General features: G+C 38.0%; 1 protein-coding gene and 1 long non-coding RNA gene across 2 annotated transcripts; both read left to right on the top strand.

Annotated features, from left to right (window-relative positions):
• Nucleotides 1–1,746: 1,746 nt before the first annotated feature.
• On the top strand, nt 1,747–2,819 carry LOC113275721 (GDSL esterase/lipase 7-like). The gene is made up of 3 exons (XM_026525271.1): nt 1,747–1,842; nt 1,965–2,472; nt 2,605–2,819. Exons 1-3 carry the CDS (start codon nt 1,747–1,749, stop codon nt 2,817–2,819), a joined length of 819 nt encoding a protein of 272 aa, XP_026381056.1.
• A 6,523-nt stretch (nt 2,820–9,342) lies between these two features.
• LOC113339946 lies at nt 9,343–10,011 on the top strand. The gene is made up of 2 exons (XR_003355196.1): nt 9,343–9,479; nt 9,599–10,011. It is a non-coding gene; the product is annotated as an uncharacterized LOC113339946 (long non-coding RNA).
• The last annotated feature ends 7,106 nt before the right edge of the window (nt 10,012–17,117 follow it).

The raw sequence follows: 17,117 nt of genomic DNA, 5'->3' as shown, positions 1-17,117 counted from the left end.
CAAAGAACAAGTAAACACATATGGGAAGGAAGACAACAGGGCAGTAAAGACCGTACCTGCACAGTTTGCTGCTGGAGAAGACACAGCACTGTTGTTGTTCGGGTTCAGTAGGTGAAGCAGCTGAGCGTACTGCTCAGGAGTGATCGATGGGGCCATGGAAAGCTGAGCAGGTACAGCAACGGAGGCTAGAGCATTGGGAGCAGCAGTGTGGACAGCAGCAGCAACGTGAGAGTTATGGGCAGCAGCGTTGGAAGAGCCATTGGGATAGCCGTGAAGCTTCCAACAGACCTGGCATGTGTGACCATGTCGATTGCAGTGATCACAAAAGGGTCGAGGTCGTTTGTTGCCATAGGATGGATTACCAGGGACTGAACGGAAGTGCGAGGAATGACGATGTGGTCTTGCGTCTGTGTGAGAAGCATTCAAAGCAGCCGATTCAATTAGTGGAACAGCAGCGGAATTTATTCCTTGTTGCTCTTCTTCTTGGAGTACGAGGTTGTACAACTTAGCAGCCGATGGCAATGGTTCAGTGACTAGGAGTTGGCTTCGCAAGGCAGAGAATCGATCTTGAAGCCCCTGTAAAAACTCCATAGCACGATCTTGATTATGGTGTTCAATAATAGACTTACCAGCATGGCAAATACATGGTGTTGGAGGACGAAAAGAATCCAATTGATCCCAAAGAGTTTTGAGCTGGGTGTAGTATTGAGCAACCGAATGATGCTCCTATTTCAAGGTGGAAATCGAATGCTTGATTGTATATAATTTTGTGGCATTGGACTGAGCAAAACGACCCTTCAAATCCATCCACATCTCATGAGCAGTGTCGAAAGACATTACACTACGACCAATTTCTGGTTCACAGGAATTACAAACCCAACTGCCAACAAGATCATCACAGCGTTGCCAGTACGGTATATCAGCTGGAATGTCTGGCTTAACAATTGTGCCATCGATGTAGCCTAGTTTGGCCTTGGCACTCAAAGCCTTACGGAAACCACGAACCCAAGTGGCATAGTTTTCACTTGTGAGAACTGGTTGATAGAGAATAGTAGTAGGATTGTCTGCTGGATGAACATAGTAAGGACAGAAGATGAAGGTGAGGGTTAGAATCAACAATACCAGTGTTTGTGTTGTTGGTGGTTACTGTTGGATCAGAGATATCACCCATTGGAAGCGATGAAGAGAGAAAATCAATTGTTGTTGTTGAAGCAATATCGGCCTGGACGACAGCTGATGCCGGGAGAGTGTTAGCCCTGGAAAAGAAATTTCACGGCAGTTGTGAAGAGAACTTGGTTCTGGAAAGAAAAACTCGGTTTTTTTTTTTTGTTTGTTTGTAGAGAAATACCTAGCACGAAGATACCATATTAGATTTTAGGAGACAGAGTTTAATGAATTCACAACTGTGAATATTTTGTTTATTCTTATTGATATATATAGTGAATTAGATTACATAGGAATTAACTAAGAAGTTACAATAAATAGAGATATTCTAGGAATATGACTATATTTACGTAGGACTAAAAACTAGGAAAGAACTAGTAAACTGGGAAACCTAGTAAACCTAGTAGACTACAGATATATCGCTAACAGATTTTCTCCATATCTTTGTTCGCAAGATTTCTTTTTTTCTTTATGTTGGATTTTTATTTTAAAATGAAAGATTTACGATAAGGCATTTGTCATTTATCTAGTTGGTTTCTTTTGTCAGCTAAATGGCTTGGACTACCACTCGTACCACCCTATATGGGTTTATCTGAACAGGAGAAGAGCGAAACAACCGCTGGTATAAATTATGCATCAGGAGCAGCTGGCATTCTTCCAGAATCAGGAACTACAACAGTAAGACACTTTTTCAATTCAGAATTTAATGAGTCCTCGCTCGGACAGTTTTGAAAGGAGACTGCATGCAACATCCTTACCATGCATGGAAATTTTAATAATATGTCATTTTGTAATTGTAGGGAGACATCCTGAGCTTGGAAGAACAAATCAATTATTTTCTTCAAACAGTCAAAAACGATTTACCAAAGTCATTCTCAACCCAAGAAGAGATTTCCAGCTACTTGTCCAAGTCAATATTTGTAGTCTCAATTGGTAGCAATGACTACATCAACAATTACCTTCAACCAGCAAATTACAATAGCAGTAAAACATATGCTCCTCAGCAATATGGTGCCCTCTTGATATCATCTCTCAAACAACATCTAACGAGTTTGTATAACTTGGGAGCAAGGAAATTTTTGGTATTTGAATTGGGGCCAATCGGGTGTTTACCGGCAATTATAAACGCAGCTAACCCAAAACCAACCACCCCGTGTCTAGAAAGTGTTAATCTTTTGATTAAGATTTTCAATTCCGGAATTCCAAGTATGATTCAAGAACTTAGTTCCACCCTGGAAGGCTCCACATTTGTTTATGGTGATATTTTTGACAAGAGCTATCAGCTAAACATGTCTCCTCTTACATATGGTACGTTTAGAGTTTCTCTTGGTATTTTTCTTGCATATCATTCGTATTTTGACACGCTTTCATTTCATTGGAGTCATTTCATTGGAGACGTTCTAAATGCTAAAGAAATTTGTTTTTTTGAACAATTTTTAGGGTTTTCTGGAGGAAATACACCATGCTGTGTAGTTGGTGGGAATGGGACAACAATTTGTCTTCCAGATCAGATACCATGTGAGAACAGGAACACTCATCTGTATTGGGACGCATTCCATCCGGTTCAGAGAGTAAATTATGAAGTCGCTAGTGGATGTTTTAGAGGATCGTCGACTTGTTTCCCTGTTAATGTTGGCCAATTAGCAGGCATCTAGTTGTTTCTATTCTTTTAATTTTCTTGTAATATTTACACGCAAACGCTTTCAATTTCCGAAAGTAATTCTCATCCAAGTTGGTACTTTTATCATTATAAGCAGCAATATTTATTCATGCAATTTGATGAATGATAATAAAAATAAAAAATAAAAACTCTATTTTTGGGTATGAAAGGTGTATATTCATTTTATTCCTATCCAAATTAGTGTGCTAAAGGGTGTCTAAAAGGTGTTAAAAGATCAAATTGCCCGTAATAAAAAACCATGCCGACCAAAACATATATAAAAAAAAATCAAAATCTTTTTTCTATACTCTAACTATACATGTGAAATCAAAGAAAAAAAAAACGAAGAATCATAACGAACCAAAAGTCGGCAGAGTATTTTTTGTCGACCTTGCCGACTAAAATATAGTCGGAAGGGTATAAGGTTGAATACCATGCCGAATTTTCATCTCTGAAATTAGCAGTTACAGGGTCGGCAGGATATTCATCTCTATACCTTGCCGACTATATTTTAGTCGGCAGGTTATGAAATTAATACCTTGCTGAATAATCATACATTTGTAACACTTTCTTTGTATGTCAAAAATTCTAGTCGACAAGGTATTTTTTGTCGACTTTGCCGGCCATAAGTGGACGACATGTTCTTCATCCGCAGACCTTGCCGGCCAGATATAGTCGGCATGTTCTTCATGCGTAGACCTTGCTGACTTTTCATATTTTCAGAACTGAAAATGTTGATTCCTTCTATAATTTTGAGTATAAAATCGTCGAACAGCTCTATAATCCCATATTTATAAGTGTATGGGTAGTACGATTTCGTTTCCGTTACAAGTAGATTTTTTTTTTTAAATCTCAAAAATCTACCCACATCCATGAGTCAATCTAAAATAAAACCTAATTTCAAAATTTTAATCAACTAATTAACTGATTAAATTAATTATCCTAATCACATTTATTAGTGTTAATGAATCAAGGGTATCTTAGCCATTTTTGTAAATATGTGAATAGGGAGCTTTGTGTTTTACTTCAAAATAACCTTATTTTATCTCATTTGGTATATCCAATTAATTTTCCAATCAAGCCAGGTTTTAGAACTGTTAAATGCTGATGGATTGGATGAATAATTAGTCACTTACTGAGAACGGAAAACAAACAATAACAAACAAATGAGGTTGAAATGAATGTTTGCCATGATTAATTGATTGATAGATTAAGACACCTAATATTTGGAAGAACTTAAGATTTGTAAGGTGGTTTATCCTGAAATATTTTGACTCTTCTTAGAATAACTGCAATGGTGCGATCAATATCAAAGACTGAAAAAAACGATCAAATTTGAATTTAGTCCGTGGTACTATGCTACTGTAGCAGAGTATATATGGTCGAGCGTGGATATAGCATTCGCTTGCTAGTGAAGCGTGGATATAACGCTGGTCTGAAGTGAGCGTACATATAACCAACGCCTGTCGTGGGGCGTGGATTAAATGAACGTCTATTACGGGGCAAACAGATAACTCACGCCCCAATATCAGATGGATATATAGTTAACGCCTTGGGGCGAACCTATTACCACAGCCTGAATGGGGCGAACCTATTACCACAGCGTCTCTCATCCATTTCTGAAAGATATAGTGGAGTGTTTAATACTGAGAATCAGTGTCACAGGGAAATGACAAGCAATGTTTATCACTTCCGCGGCACGTAATAACTAGGATTTGGTTGCAGACGTATTGGTTAGGTGATTGCATAAGAAATAAGTCGTTACATGCACTATCCATTAGTATGCGGGACCCACCTGGCCTAAGGAAAGGAGCTTATTTTGGATGCACACGGACGATCAGCAGCAGGGTCACGGGTTGGTTACATGCACCATCCATGGCTAAAGGACAGGGAGTTTATTTTGTTTGAAAATGGTTTGTAGAATTGGACCGAGGTATAAAGTTCTTAGAGCAACCACAGTGGGTTAGTATAACCAAATTTTTGATCAAAAAACTAGATACAGTGGGACGGACTATCGACTAAATCCCAGACTATATCCAAAATCCAGACTATATTTGGTGTGAGACCAAGACTAAACCCAAATATAATCGAGCGATGGTATAGTGTTCGCCCCACCACCAGGCGGGTATATAATCTACGCCCCACACCAGGCATGCGTAATACCTCCGCCTCATTTTATTTTTTTTCTTTAGTGTGAGGCTGGTTTATACCTCCGCCCCACCCCTTTTTTTTATTCTCTTTTTATGGGGCGGGCTCTATACTTCCGCCCTATTTTATTTTATTTTTTTTCACATCGGGCGAACGTATAGTTCACGCCCCACACCAGGCGAACGAATAGTCCACGCTCCACCAAATTAAGTCTTCTACCCGTAGCGTCACGCTACGGACTAAACTCAAATTTTGGTCTTCTTTTTCCTCTTTGGTCTTAGGCGTGAACTTTACTAAAGCCTGAATGGGGCGAACCTATTACCACAGCCTGCAATGAGGCGTGAACTATACTAACGCCTGAATAGGGCGAATGTATATTGTTCGTCTCACTGGGGCGAACCTGATACCTACGCCTGTCATGAGGCGTATAGTTTACTTACGTCTAAAACGGGCGTACATTTTAACAATGTTCCATCAAAGCGTACTTTATAACTTCGCTTCACCATGGATCGAGGAATATACAACCGCTTCATATGAAGCGTACGTTATAACTTCGCCGCTTAACAAATGTACATTATATGTTCGACTCGACTATATTTGGTCTGGGAGATTTGGTTTTGGTCCAGATTTTACTCTTTAGTCCGTCTCATTGTGTCTCGTTTCTCGACCATATTAATGGGTTTGATCGTCCACTGTGGTTGCTATTATAGACATACATACATAACAAGTAGACCCATTTCTTAGAAATCCCAGATAAGCGCATCTGAATTAATTAAACAAATTGATACCTAAAAATTTCACTACGATTAATCTCTGAAAAAAGCCGTTAGTCATGTACTGATTTACGCTTCCCTATTATTTTAATCTGATGTTAGTCGGTGGTTAAAGTTTGACTTTTGGTCAAACTTTGTTTTGTGCAAAACTTGTTCCTAAATCTTAGGAATTAACTTCAGAGCCAAGTTAGGAAACCTAGCTTGTTCCTAAAGTTAAATTTCATGAGTACTAAGTTTGTGTTCTCTATTTACAGGATTAGAATTGTAGGTTTGTAATAAAATTCAACCTAAAAAGAGTGGTAAATTCTTGTGTTTAGGGTTTTGGTATCTTTGTTAGGGAGGGTCATGTGCCACCGTGAAGGTCGATATCGGTGTTAGAGAAAAACTAGTAAACAGAGGATTTTGGTGTTATAGAGTTTAGGGTTTGGTTCTTTTCCCTAAACCTAGTTTCCAGTGTTTCCATGTTTCTCCTCTATTACTAGCGACTATGAAGACGGTGTAGAAGAGAAGACATGAGGCTGGTTCAGAGAACGGTTTAGAGAATTGGTTTCTATGGTTTCTTCAATGGTGTTCTTGGGTATGTCTTGTTAACTCTTTGGGTTCTTGTCTTGAGTTGCGGAGAGAGCATGTAATGGTCTTTGATTTAATGGAAGTTTTTCTGGTGGTGTTGGCCGTGGATGTATCCTGTAAAGGTGAACCACATATATCTTGTGTTGTGGTTGTGTGTGCTTTTTTATCTTCTGTCTCTCTTATTATTCTCCTATGTTTGGTTCAAATCACCAATTTCCCTTTGTGATCTTGTGATTCCGCTGCGCTCGGGGTGCCAATTTTCCCAACAATTAGTATCAGAGCCATGGATGGGATGGTGTGATTGAACCTGGAATTGAACGATGGTTTATTGTTCGGATGGAAAAATTGTTTTGAAGATAATGTTTCAACTAGTGTTTACACAAAGATGGGTTTGTGATGTGATTTACAAATCGGAGGTTCAACTTGGTAGAAGTTTATGTTCCTCGTTTTTTTTTTATGATGTAGTTTGGGATGCAGATTAAGGCTAAATGAGGTGGAATACATATATAATTCTTGAAGGGTGTTAGTAATCATACACTATAAACAATGGATTACAAAGTTTGAAGAATGAATGGGGCTACGAGGTCTCTTGTAGAAGCAAGTCCATCAATGCTTCGAAGTTATGTACGAGATGTTATAGATTTATGTTCTTAAGTCTATGTTACAGTATTCTTGATGGCTTGCACGTAATATCAAGAATGTTCCCGATCTCGGAAGCATGTACCACGGTAATATGGGCATTCACACGGTATATACTGTGAGCGAGTATGTTGGGTGTGATGGTGGTAAAAAGTATGTCAGATTGGTGATGGCTTTGAGAATCGCTTAAAGAATTAAGCCTGTTAATCATAGTGGAAATGTTTGATGGTTTATTTCAGATACACGGTAATCATGACATGTGTTGGGGTTTTATATTGAAGCTAATTCTTCCTTTCTGGGTTAAAGTTCAATAGGTTGTTAGCCTACTGGTTAGGTGGAGATAATGGTGATTCTTTTGGATGGTTCTCTTGATGATCAATGACGGAGTTTGTGCAAGGATTCGTTGATATTGGTAGAAGATTTTCATGGTGTTTGTGAAACGTGGCCAGTTTCACAAGTATTTTTCTTGAAGAATATGGTTTGAATACTTTTATCAATGTCATGGTGTTTTGGTCGAAGAGATGGTCCTATGAAGATGGAAGTTCGGGTTTGAGCTTCAGATTAATTCTGCTGGTATATAGAGATGGTGCGCAACATTATAAAGATAATTCTTTGGTTGATCGTCTTATGCTTGAAAGCATGATCCGAGGTGGAGAATAGTTAGTAGGTGGTTAAAGTTAGACTTTTGGTCAAACTTTGTTTTGTACAAAACTTGTTCCTAAGGCTTAGGAATTAACTTCAGAGCCAAGTTAGGAAACCTAGCTTGTTCCTAAATCTAAGTTTCTTGAGGGCTAAGTTTGTGTTCTCTATATACAGGACTAGAATTGTTGGTTTGTAATACAATCCAACCTAAAAAGAGTGGTGAATTCTCGTGCTTAAGATTTTGGTCTCTTTTTTAGGGAGGGTCGTGTGCCACCGTGAAGGTCGATATCGGTGTGAGAGAAAAACTTGTAGAGAGAGGATTTTTGTGTTCTAGAGTTTAGGGCTTGGGACTTTACCCTAAATCTAGTTTCTAGTGTTTCCATGTTTCTCCTATGTTACTAGCGACTATGAAGACGGTATAGAAGAGAAGACATGAGGCTAATTTGGAGAATGGTTTAGAGAATTGGTTTCCATGGTTTCTTCGATGGTGTACTCGGGTATGTCTTGTTAACTCTTTGGGTTCTTTTGTTGAGTTGCGGAAAGAGCATGTAATGGTCTATGATTTCATGGAAGTTTTTCTGGTGGCGTTGGCCGTGGATATAGCCTGTAAAGGTGAACCACGTATATCTTGTGTTGTGGTTGTGTGTACTTGTTTATCTTCTATCTCTCTTATTATTTCTCCCATGTTTGGTTCAAATCACCAATTGCCCTTTGTGATCCTGTGACTCCGCTGCGCTCGGGGTGCTAATTTTCCCAACAATTATAGATATGCTAAGATTTGGGATAGTCTAAACAAATCTTAATTGGATTAATCTTACTAGCTGGGACAAAATGAAATGAACTACACAACCTAAGATTCCCGTAGTTACATGGTAAACGTCCGACATACATTCAATATAAGATCTTTGATCGGATCTTAGGTTCGGTGTAACGATCTGAACTAAATGATAGTTCTATGTCGATTATGTATTCAAATAATTGATTACATGTCGATTTTGACGTAAGGTTTTGAATCTTGTGATGTTGATCATTCGTTGTGTGTTTGGGGTTGGCTTATGAGAAATTCGATTACTATCTATCCTACTAACTAATCTAGGGTGAGAAATGCCTCGACTATGAACTAGACAATTGATCAAGTGAACAGGATCAAACTAACTCATTTATATTTATATCATTCGATAGTTCTACAAACTAAAACAGACAACCCCCAATTAAACGGAGCCCTGCCATAAGCTCAAAGCGAACTATCGATTTATCAAGTTCCATGAGACATTATTTTTCTCGATAGCTTAGCAGATACATAATAACTACCTGTAGCTCCGTCCAAAAAAAAAAAGTCAATTATTGATATTTACCAGACAATCCCTATGCAATATAGTGTTTCTGTTCAGCAATTATTTTCAAGAACAAGAATAATTTATGGAAGATTTGATTAAACTAAACCAGCTAATTCTGGTATATTATTATAATCCACGTTAATAACAATAATTAATAATGGGTTGCCTGCCATAGTCGACTTTTCCTTAAGGTGTGTTGTCGTAAATTTCCACGTTATCGTGTGATCATGCATGCATCATGAGTTTGGACTTGCCTTCTCATATTTTATATAGTTTTGTGAAACCGTTGGTTGCCATTCACACCTAATCGAGACGAATAATTTATGCTCGAGATGCCAACCCCTCACCATGTTGTCATCATTAATTTTATGCTATAAATATGACACCTTGGTTATGGAATTGTGAAACCACAAACTCAAGATATAGTCTAGTCTTGATCAATATTAACATTTTTGCAATTCAAACGATGGCAAAAACTAATTCTCTGCAGTTCTCTCCACTTTTTCTTGGTCTCTTTCTGGTTTTGATTATCTCGTTGGGTTCCGAGTAAGCTTGCTTGCTTTCTTTCTTTCCGGAATCTTTTTTATTTTTCTCTCTTTAATTTGTTTTCTGTAATGTTGTCTAATAACTAGCTTTGTTGTTGTTGTTCCTGTGTATATATATAGATGTGTGAATGCGGGCTGTACGGACTTCTATCATAGCGCAACTCACATTTCTATACATACCGTCTGTCAAGATGAATGTACGTCTTTCTTTGGGGATAAGCTTTTGACTCACGAAGTTCATGATCTGACTTGGTTGGGTAGATATCAATGCAAATGTTGCTATGAAGATTAAACCTCTTACATCAATCCGTTCACAAATACATCGTCACTCCTAAGTAACGTTTCTTGTCTGATCAATATACCTGTTTGAGCATTAACTGTATGTGTTGATTCTGTTTTATTAATATTTAAGTTGTTTTCTTAATAATTAGCATCATTATTGGATGCCATCTTTTTCGTTTTTAGAGTCATCGGCTCTCGCTTTGGATTGCAGTAATAAATAATATTATCTTGTGTTTGAGTTTGATACACCATGGCAGAACTGTATTAGAGCAATACAAATTTTGTTTTTGAGAACCCCAATATTGTCTGTAAACGCAAGAAAAATTGGTAACTAGTGATGTATATATGACATAAGGTACTAGTAATCGACAAAAGAAGAAAAACAAAAGAGAAAAATGGGTCACTTACGAGAATGGAAAACAACAAAAACAAACAATAACAAACCAGTGAGATAGAGAGGATTGTTTGCCATGATTGATTGATTGATTATTGATAGATTCAAAACACTTGATATTTTGGAGAACTTTTGTGAGGTGGTTTCTCTTGAAATATAAACTCTTTTTATAGACACATACATACAAGTAGACCCATTTCTTAGAAATTCCAGATAAGCGCATCTGAATTAAACAAATTGATGACATTTACCAAATAATTCCTATATAATATCAGCGGTGCTATTTGGCTCCCTAATCCCCACCTTTCTATTATCCTCCCTACAATTTAAACTCCACATTAGGGGAATGGTGGACCCCATCTGAACCTGAATGCGTATCTCGATATGGATGTGAGTTTTATATTATATGGAGGTGAATAGGGAGGTGGTGGATAGGGAGCCAAATAGCATTTCCGGAAGGCATAATTGGTGAATACTCGTATAAATGGGGGATATTCAAAAGAAAAAACATTAAATAATTTTGTAATGGTTCAATAACCGTAAATAACCCCAAGTATATTAACAGTCGGCAGTGGGAGGTGTGACCCGACAATGCCGACTAACACTGCTGGTATTGGGTTCATCAACAGAACAACATTGTTAGAGCACTGCTCGGTCGAACTCGCATGTGTTGCTATATCAAGCATGTTTGTCAATGTTAGTGATCAAAACTATAAGTCTTGATTTCTAGTCTATTATAGCTGAGTCTCGGAGTAGGATAGTAAGTGTATTTGAGCTCAAGGACTTCATGCCGATTCATCATCCAAGTGGAAGAACTACTCAAGGAACCGGTGGAACTTCTCGACAAAAAGGTATTGAAGACTTGAACTTATCTGTTACTCAAAAGTCTATCTATTCTATCTCCTACTTCTTGAGACAAAAGTCGTATGCTATATATATAGACTTAGATTATACACATTTGGTATTTTGAGCCGAATATACATCGCCTATCTATATCTCGAAATATGTGTTGGTAAGCGTTTTCCTTTGACCATGTTTTCTTTACCTAGTGAAACAAGTCATGATATGTTTCAGTCATCTTGAAAATTGCTTTGACGAGAAATGGTGTAACAACTATATAACGTCCTCTAAGAATGTTTCAATGATTGGAGTGAGAGTTTAGATTACATAACCAATAATGGACATAAGTATGTTGTGGAAACACATATTTGCATAAGTCCTATACTGGAAGAATGGCTAGTAGCCAAGTCCGCGAACTGCCGAAGTTCTCAAACCCGAGAATTTCTGCTGGAGTTAACAGACTGCTTGGATGAGCCAAGTCCGCGAACCCAGTCCGTGAACCGGCGAAGTTCTCAAATGCGAGAATTTCTGCTGGAGTTTGCAAACTTTATCCAGTACCTTAAATCCTCGAACCTAGTCTGCGAACTTGAGAAAAGTTATATATCTGAAGATGATTTCTGAACTTAAACTTATAAAGACTAAGGAATGCTTTTGCAAACCGTGGATATAAAGTTCATGAACTGATTCATACGAATCAAATCATCTTTGCTTCAATTGTGTCTTGTGTAGTACATGAGATTTCCTTGCAATTGAACAACTCTCTAACTAGTTCATATGAGTCATTTGAACCAGTTATGGTGAAGAATAAAATGCTTGGTATGAAATGCTCAAATGGATAACCTTTTGGTTGACTATTTTTGAACCAACAATGCACACGTTTGGGTACGGTTAACAAACCTAGAGCGTGCACTTCATTTGTGTATAACAAGCTAATATTTCGATCTAACGGTTGAGATATATTAGCCTGAATCTAAATCAGGTTTTCATCTAACGGTGGATAATGTTTTCTTTGTGAGAAAGGCGAAACCATGATTTGAAAGACTACATAAGGGGTCATCTAGCAACCCTACAAACTAATCCCCACAACTTAAGTGTGATACTAGTTTGTGTGCTAGAGTCGTTTCTCCTTTAACCTTTGGTTTTCTTCTTCTAAAACCAGGTTAACGACTTAAAAGACTTCATTGGGATTGTGAAGCCAGACTGATACTACTTTTATCGTAGTTGTGAGATCTGATCTTGCATCTTCTATTATACGAGTACAATCAGATTGATTGGCTTGAGATTAACTTCTCTGATAGGCAAGATATAAAAAGTAATCACAAACATCTTCTTCTCATCGTTTGTGATTCCACGAAATCTTGTTTCGCAACCATATGATTAAGATTGTTGTGACGCGATTGATTAATCTAGGATGTTCTTCGGGAATATAAGACCAGATTAGTTACACCAATAGCAAGCATATTAGTTACACCTTGGCGATTGATTAATCTAGTAATTACAAACTCAAGCCTTTGCTTCTAGTACTGATCTTAGTTACACCAATAGCAAGAATCAACTCCTTCTTCTCGTCTTTAGAACCTGAACATACTAATCTATGGTCATCATCTTCTGTTTTGAAACCAGTGAACATCATATTTCTTTTCTCTTTCCTCGATAAACAACAACACTGTTAGCCTTAGAGATCGTAAGACGTAATCTAGGAATAGTATCCAACATATCATGAGATATCTTTGCTTCTTTCCCACGATCGAACATAAAACCTAAAGTTTATTTGCTGACTTCATACGATGGAAAGACAACATCCACTGCCACCGTTTTCTTCTGAACATCCTTGCACACTTCTCTGCTCGGCTGTTTCGTCAAGGTTTTAAATTGTCCAGTGTCGACATGAAATCCAACTTTTGTAGCACTATTACAGTCAAGTGTTAACTGAATATGATTAACTTGGTATGCGGTTGTCCTTCCTATACCACCTGTTGGAGTCACAAAAACTACTTCAACTTGAATAACACTACCAGTATAGGATGTACTAGAATACAAGACACTTCCAAAGTTTACTGATAGCTTTTCAGCTATAGCTTATCTCTCCTTATTTGAGAAGATTCTCCCACGAATTCTACTGAGATAATGTTCTCCGCAAATTTCTTTTCGAAAAAACTCTTCCCCGAGAGTATAAAAACGTGATCTCATATTAAGATCGTCTAGAGTTCAAAGAGGTTGTTGTTGTTGTTGTATAACAACTAACTGTTGTCGTCTCTTCTGCCTCCGCTGTCTACTTATTTTACTTTGTGCTTTCCGAACACGTTTTAGTCTTTGTTGATCTTTTATTTATTTTTCTAGCTACTGATCCTGTAATACATGTTGCGCTTCTGGACCATCTACTACAACCCATTGTTGATTGTACGGATGTTGCTGGGGATTCTGTACGAGAATAAGTTCAGAATTAGGATTGGCATATTTTATCCTGATAACGCCAATCTCTATAGACTCCAAATTTTCCGTCTTTGCTGCATAACATGGGTATCTTGAAAAACTTTTCTTCTCTATGTTATTCTCTCTGCTGATAAGAGCATCAACATGACCTACTGTAAGCAAAACTTCCTCTTCAACTTCTGAAAAACTATCGCAGAGTTCTCTAATACTTCTTCAAGACCAAACTCTTCTTTATAAGAATTTAAGACTTCCTTTTCTTCCCTGATAAAGGTATCAATGGCATTAGATGTAAGCACAACTCCGTCTTCTGGATAACTGTCTTCAACTACAACTTCTGGACTGCAGTCATAGACTGGTGGTAAGTCCCGTTCAACAATGACTTCGTCTTTATTAACAAAGTCATCATGTTTCTGCTCTTCATAAACGGAATGTTGTTAACTAACAGGTTATGCAGATACTCTAAACAATGCATAACTTGTCATGCAATCAATGTTGGATCTGCATAAGATGTTATGCAGTTAAACAATGTGTGATGCAGGGTATGTGTTGTTAACTAAACAGGTTAAAGAAGAAACACAGTTTAACGTGGTTCGACTATAGCCTACGTCCACGGGAGAAGAATGATTAGGGTTTCTTATTATCAATGGAGGTTTTACAAGACGTGTATATATATATCCTATACATGCCACATATTTGTATAGATAGCAACATATCTAGAGAATATTTTCTTGCAGTGTAAGCCAATCATAAATAGAGAAACCAAATATTCTCCTTTTTTCCAACACTCCCCCTCAAGTTGGTGTGAAGATATCAATGGAGCCCAACTTGGATAAAATCCATTGAATTGCTTCACAGGTAAACCCTTAGTAAAAACATCTGCCAGTTGTTGATGACTACGAACGAAGGGAGTGCATATTACTTTGGCCAATACCTTCTCTCTAACAAAATGACAATCCACTTATATGTGCTTTGTACGCTCATGAAAGGTGGGATTTGATGCGATTTGTATCGCTGCTTGATTGTCACAGAACATCTTAGCTGGCTGAGGTGACAGAAAACCCAAATCTTTAAGTAATGCTCGCAGCCAAACAATCTCACATGTTGTTGAAGCCATGGCTCTGTATTCTGCTTCAGCACTTGATCGATAAACAACATTTTGTTTCTTGCTTCTCCATGTCACCAGATTACCACCAAAGAATATGCAATACCCTGTTTTTGATTTACGATCAACTGGACATCCAGCATAATAAGCATCTGAATATGTTGTTATACAGTAGCTAGAAATTGAATAGGCTTCATTCTTTGTCATCAAAACTCCTCTTCCTGGTGATCCTTTTAAATATTGTAGAATCCTAGTTACTGCATTCAAATGTTTAACACGAGGTATATGCATATAACGACTGACTAAGCTTACTGCATGTGCTATGTCAGGTCTGGTAACAGTGAGATAAATTAACTTGCTTACTAACCTTTGATATGACCCAATGTCACTTAACACATCACCATCATTATCAAGTTTGTTGCCATTTTCTGTAGGAGAATCACAAGGCTTTACTCCCATTTTTCCTGTAGCCTTCAGCAGGTCCAACACATATTTTCTTTGATTCAGAAAAATACCCTTCTTTGAGTAAGCAACTTCTAATCCCAGGAAATACTTCAGTATTTCTAAATCCTTGATGTCAAATCTGGAATGAAGCATTGCTTTAAGATTTCTAATTTTTTGTTGATTGTCTCCTGTAATCACAAGGTCATCAACATACACTAGAACTATAGTTGTACCAAGATTACTTCTTTTAATAAACAAGGAAGAATCGGAAGAGCTCCTTTTGAACTTATTCTGGATGAGTACTGAACTTATCTTTGCATACCATGCACGTGGTGATTGCTTTAAACCATATATTGCCTTCTTAAGCTTGCAAACCATATTGCTCTCTCCTTCTCGAGGGTGTCCAGGTGGTATACTCATATACACCTCTTCTTCTAGATCACCTTGTAAGAATGCATTCTTCACATCCATTTGAAACAATTTCCAATCTTTATTAACTGCAAGAGACATAAGAACACAAAACGTATTCATCTTTGCAACTGGTGCAAAGGTTTCTGTGTAGTCTTCTCCATATCTCTGAGTAAAACCTCTTGCCACTAATCTTGCCTTATAACGCTCAACAGTTCCATCATTTCTGTATTTAATTTTGTACACTCATCTACATCCAACAGTCTTCTTCCCGGGAGGCAACTTGACAATACTGTATGTATTATTTACATCTAAGGCACGTAACTCATTCTCCATTGGTGCCCTCCATTTTGGATTAGACTTTGCTTCATTGTAGTTTTTAGGTTCTTGATGACTGGATATAGCACTTAGAAATGCAGAGTGTGAAGAACCTACATGATCATAAGTTAAATGTGCTTGTATAGGATACGCAGCGGACTGATATGTAAAGAAATCTTTGTATTTCTCTGGAGCCTTCTTCCCACGACTTGAGGTTCTGACAATTGGTACCACTGGTTGATGATCTTGTGGAACCATAACCTCAGTTTCTGGAACTTGATGCGTCACATCTTGAGTCCTGTATTATCATCAGTAACACTAACATTATTGTCTGAAGCTTCTTCATGAACTGCTTCATTATGCACATCCAACACTGCATTAGGTACGTCCACCAACTCTACCTGATGAGTGCCAAATATTGTATATTTTTATCCCTTTTTGTTGGCATTTTAACTCATCTTTTATGCATTAATTCTACATTTTATCCCATATTCTGTATTTTCATTGTTTTCAAGAATAAATATTTTTATTAATTAATTTTGCATTTTTAGGTAATAAATAAAGTTCGGATGAGTCGCGGAGCGAAAAGAGCAGAAAAGTAGTGAAAAGCCGGGAGAAATTACGCAAGGAAGCCGCGAAGAATGGTGCGCACAACCTCATTTTCTACACACAAAAGCGCCTCCGTTCTCAGCCATCAGATCAGTTCTCAGAAGCATCCGATGGTCGCTCCTTCATAGAGCATCAAAATCTGAAGTCTCTGCCGAGCACCACAGCGCTGAAATTCCAAGCCTTCAGATTAGATGGTAGTTGAATCCAACGGTCGCTCCCTTGCTGTTCATCAACGTTTGATATCTCCGCCTTACACTACAACACCTAACCCCATCTAGAGCCGTTAACTTCGTTGTATAAAAAATCCAGCGGTCGCTACAAGCTTCACTTCATCTCACCGTCAGATTAATCTTTCATCTCCCTATCCCACGGCTCAGCGTCGCAGATCATCAAACTCGATACACTCGCCTCACACCCTAGCGACCGAGCACCTACACCTCAAACAAACGCACCCTTCCCTTTCTCCATCGAACCATCTCCTCCATCAACCCCCTCTGCAGAACCACCATACTCTGTACCACCACCATGTCCGTCTCCATCACCACCACCTCACCCCAAATCACTCCACTATTTTCTCCCCAAATCACTCTACCTATACCCATCATCACTATCACGTTTTACATCAACTAATCTCCTCAATTTCTCATCTCTGCCGACTGAAACCCTAGGTGAGAAATTGAAGATATAAGTTGATGTTAGAGCAGCAATTGGAGCGGGAGATGACTCAGGAAGAGAAATAGAAGGATGGGTCGACGAGATGGAGCGAGAATTTCATCAACAGTAGGTAATTGGCAAAACCTAATTTTACT

Source organism: Papaver somniferum, chromosome 1, assembly GCF_003573695.1.
Source record: "Papaver somniferum cultivar HN1 chromosome 1, ASM357369v1, whole genome shotgun sequence".
Lineage (NCBI taxonomy): Eukaryota > Viridiplantae > Streptophyta > Magnoliopsida > Ranunculales > Papaveraceae > Papaver > Papaver somniferum.
Note: the sequence above shows the minus strand (reverse complement) of the source record. Positions and strands in the feature narration are given on the sequence as shown.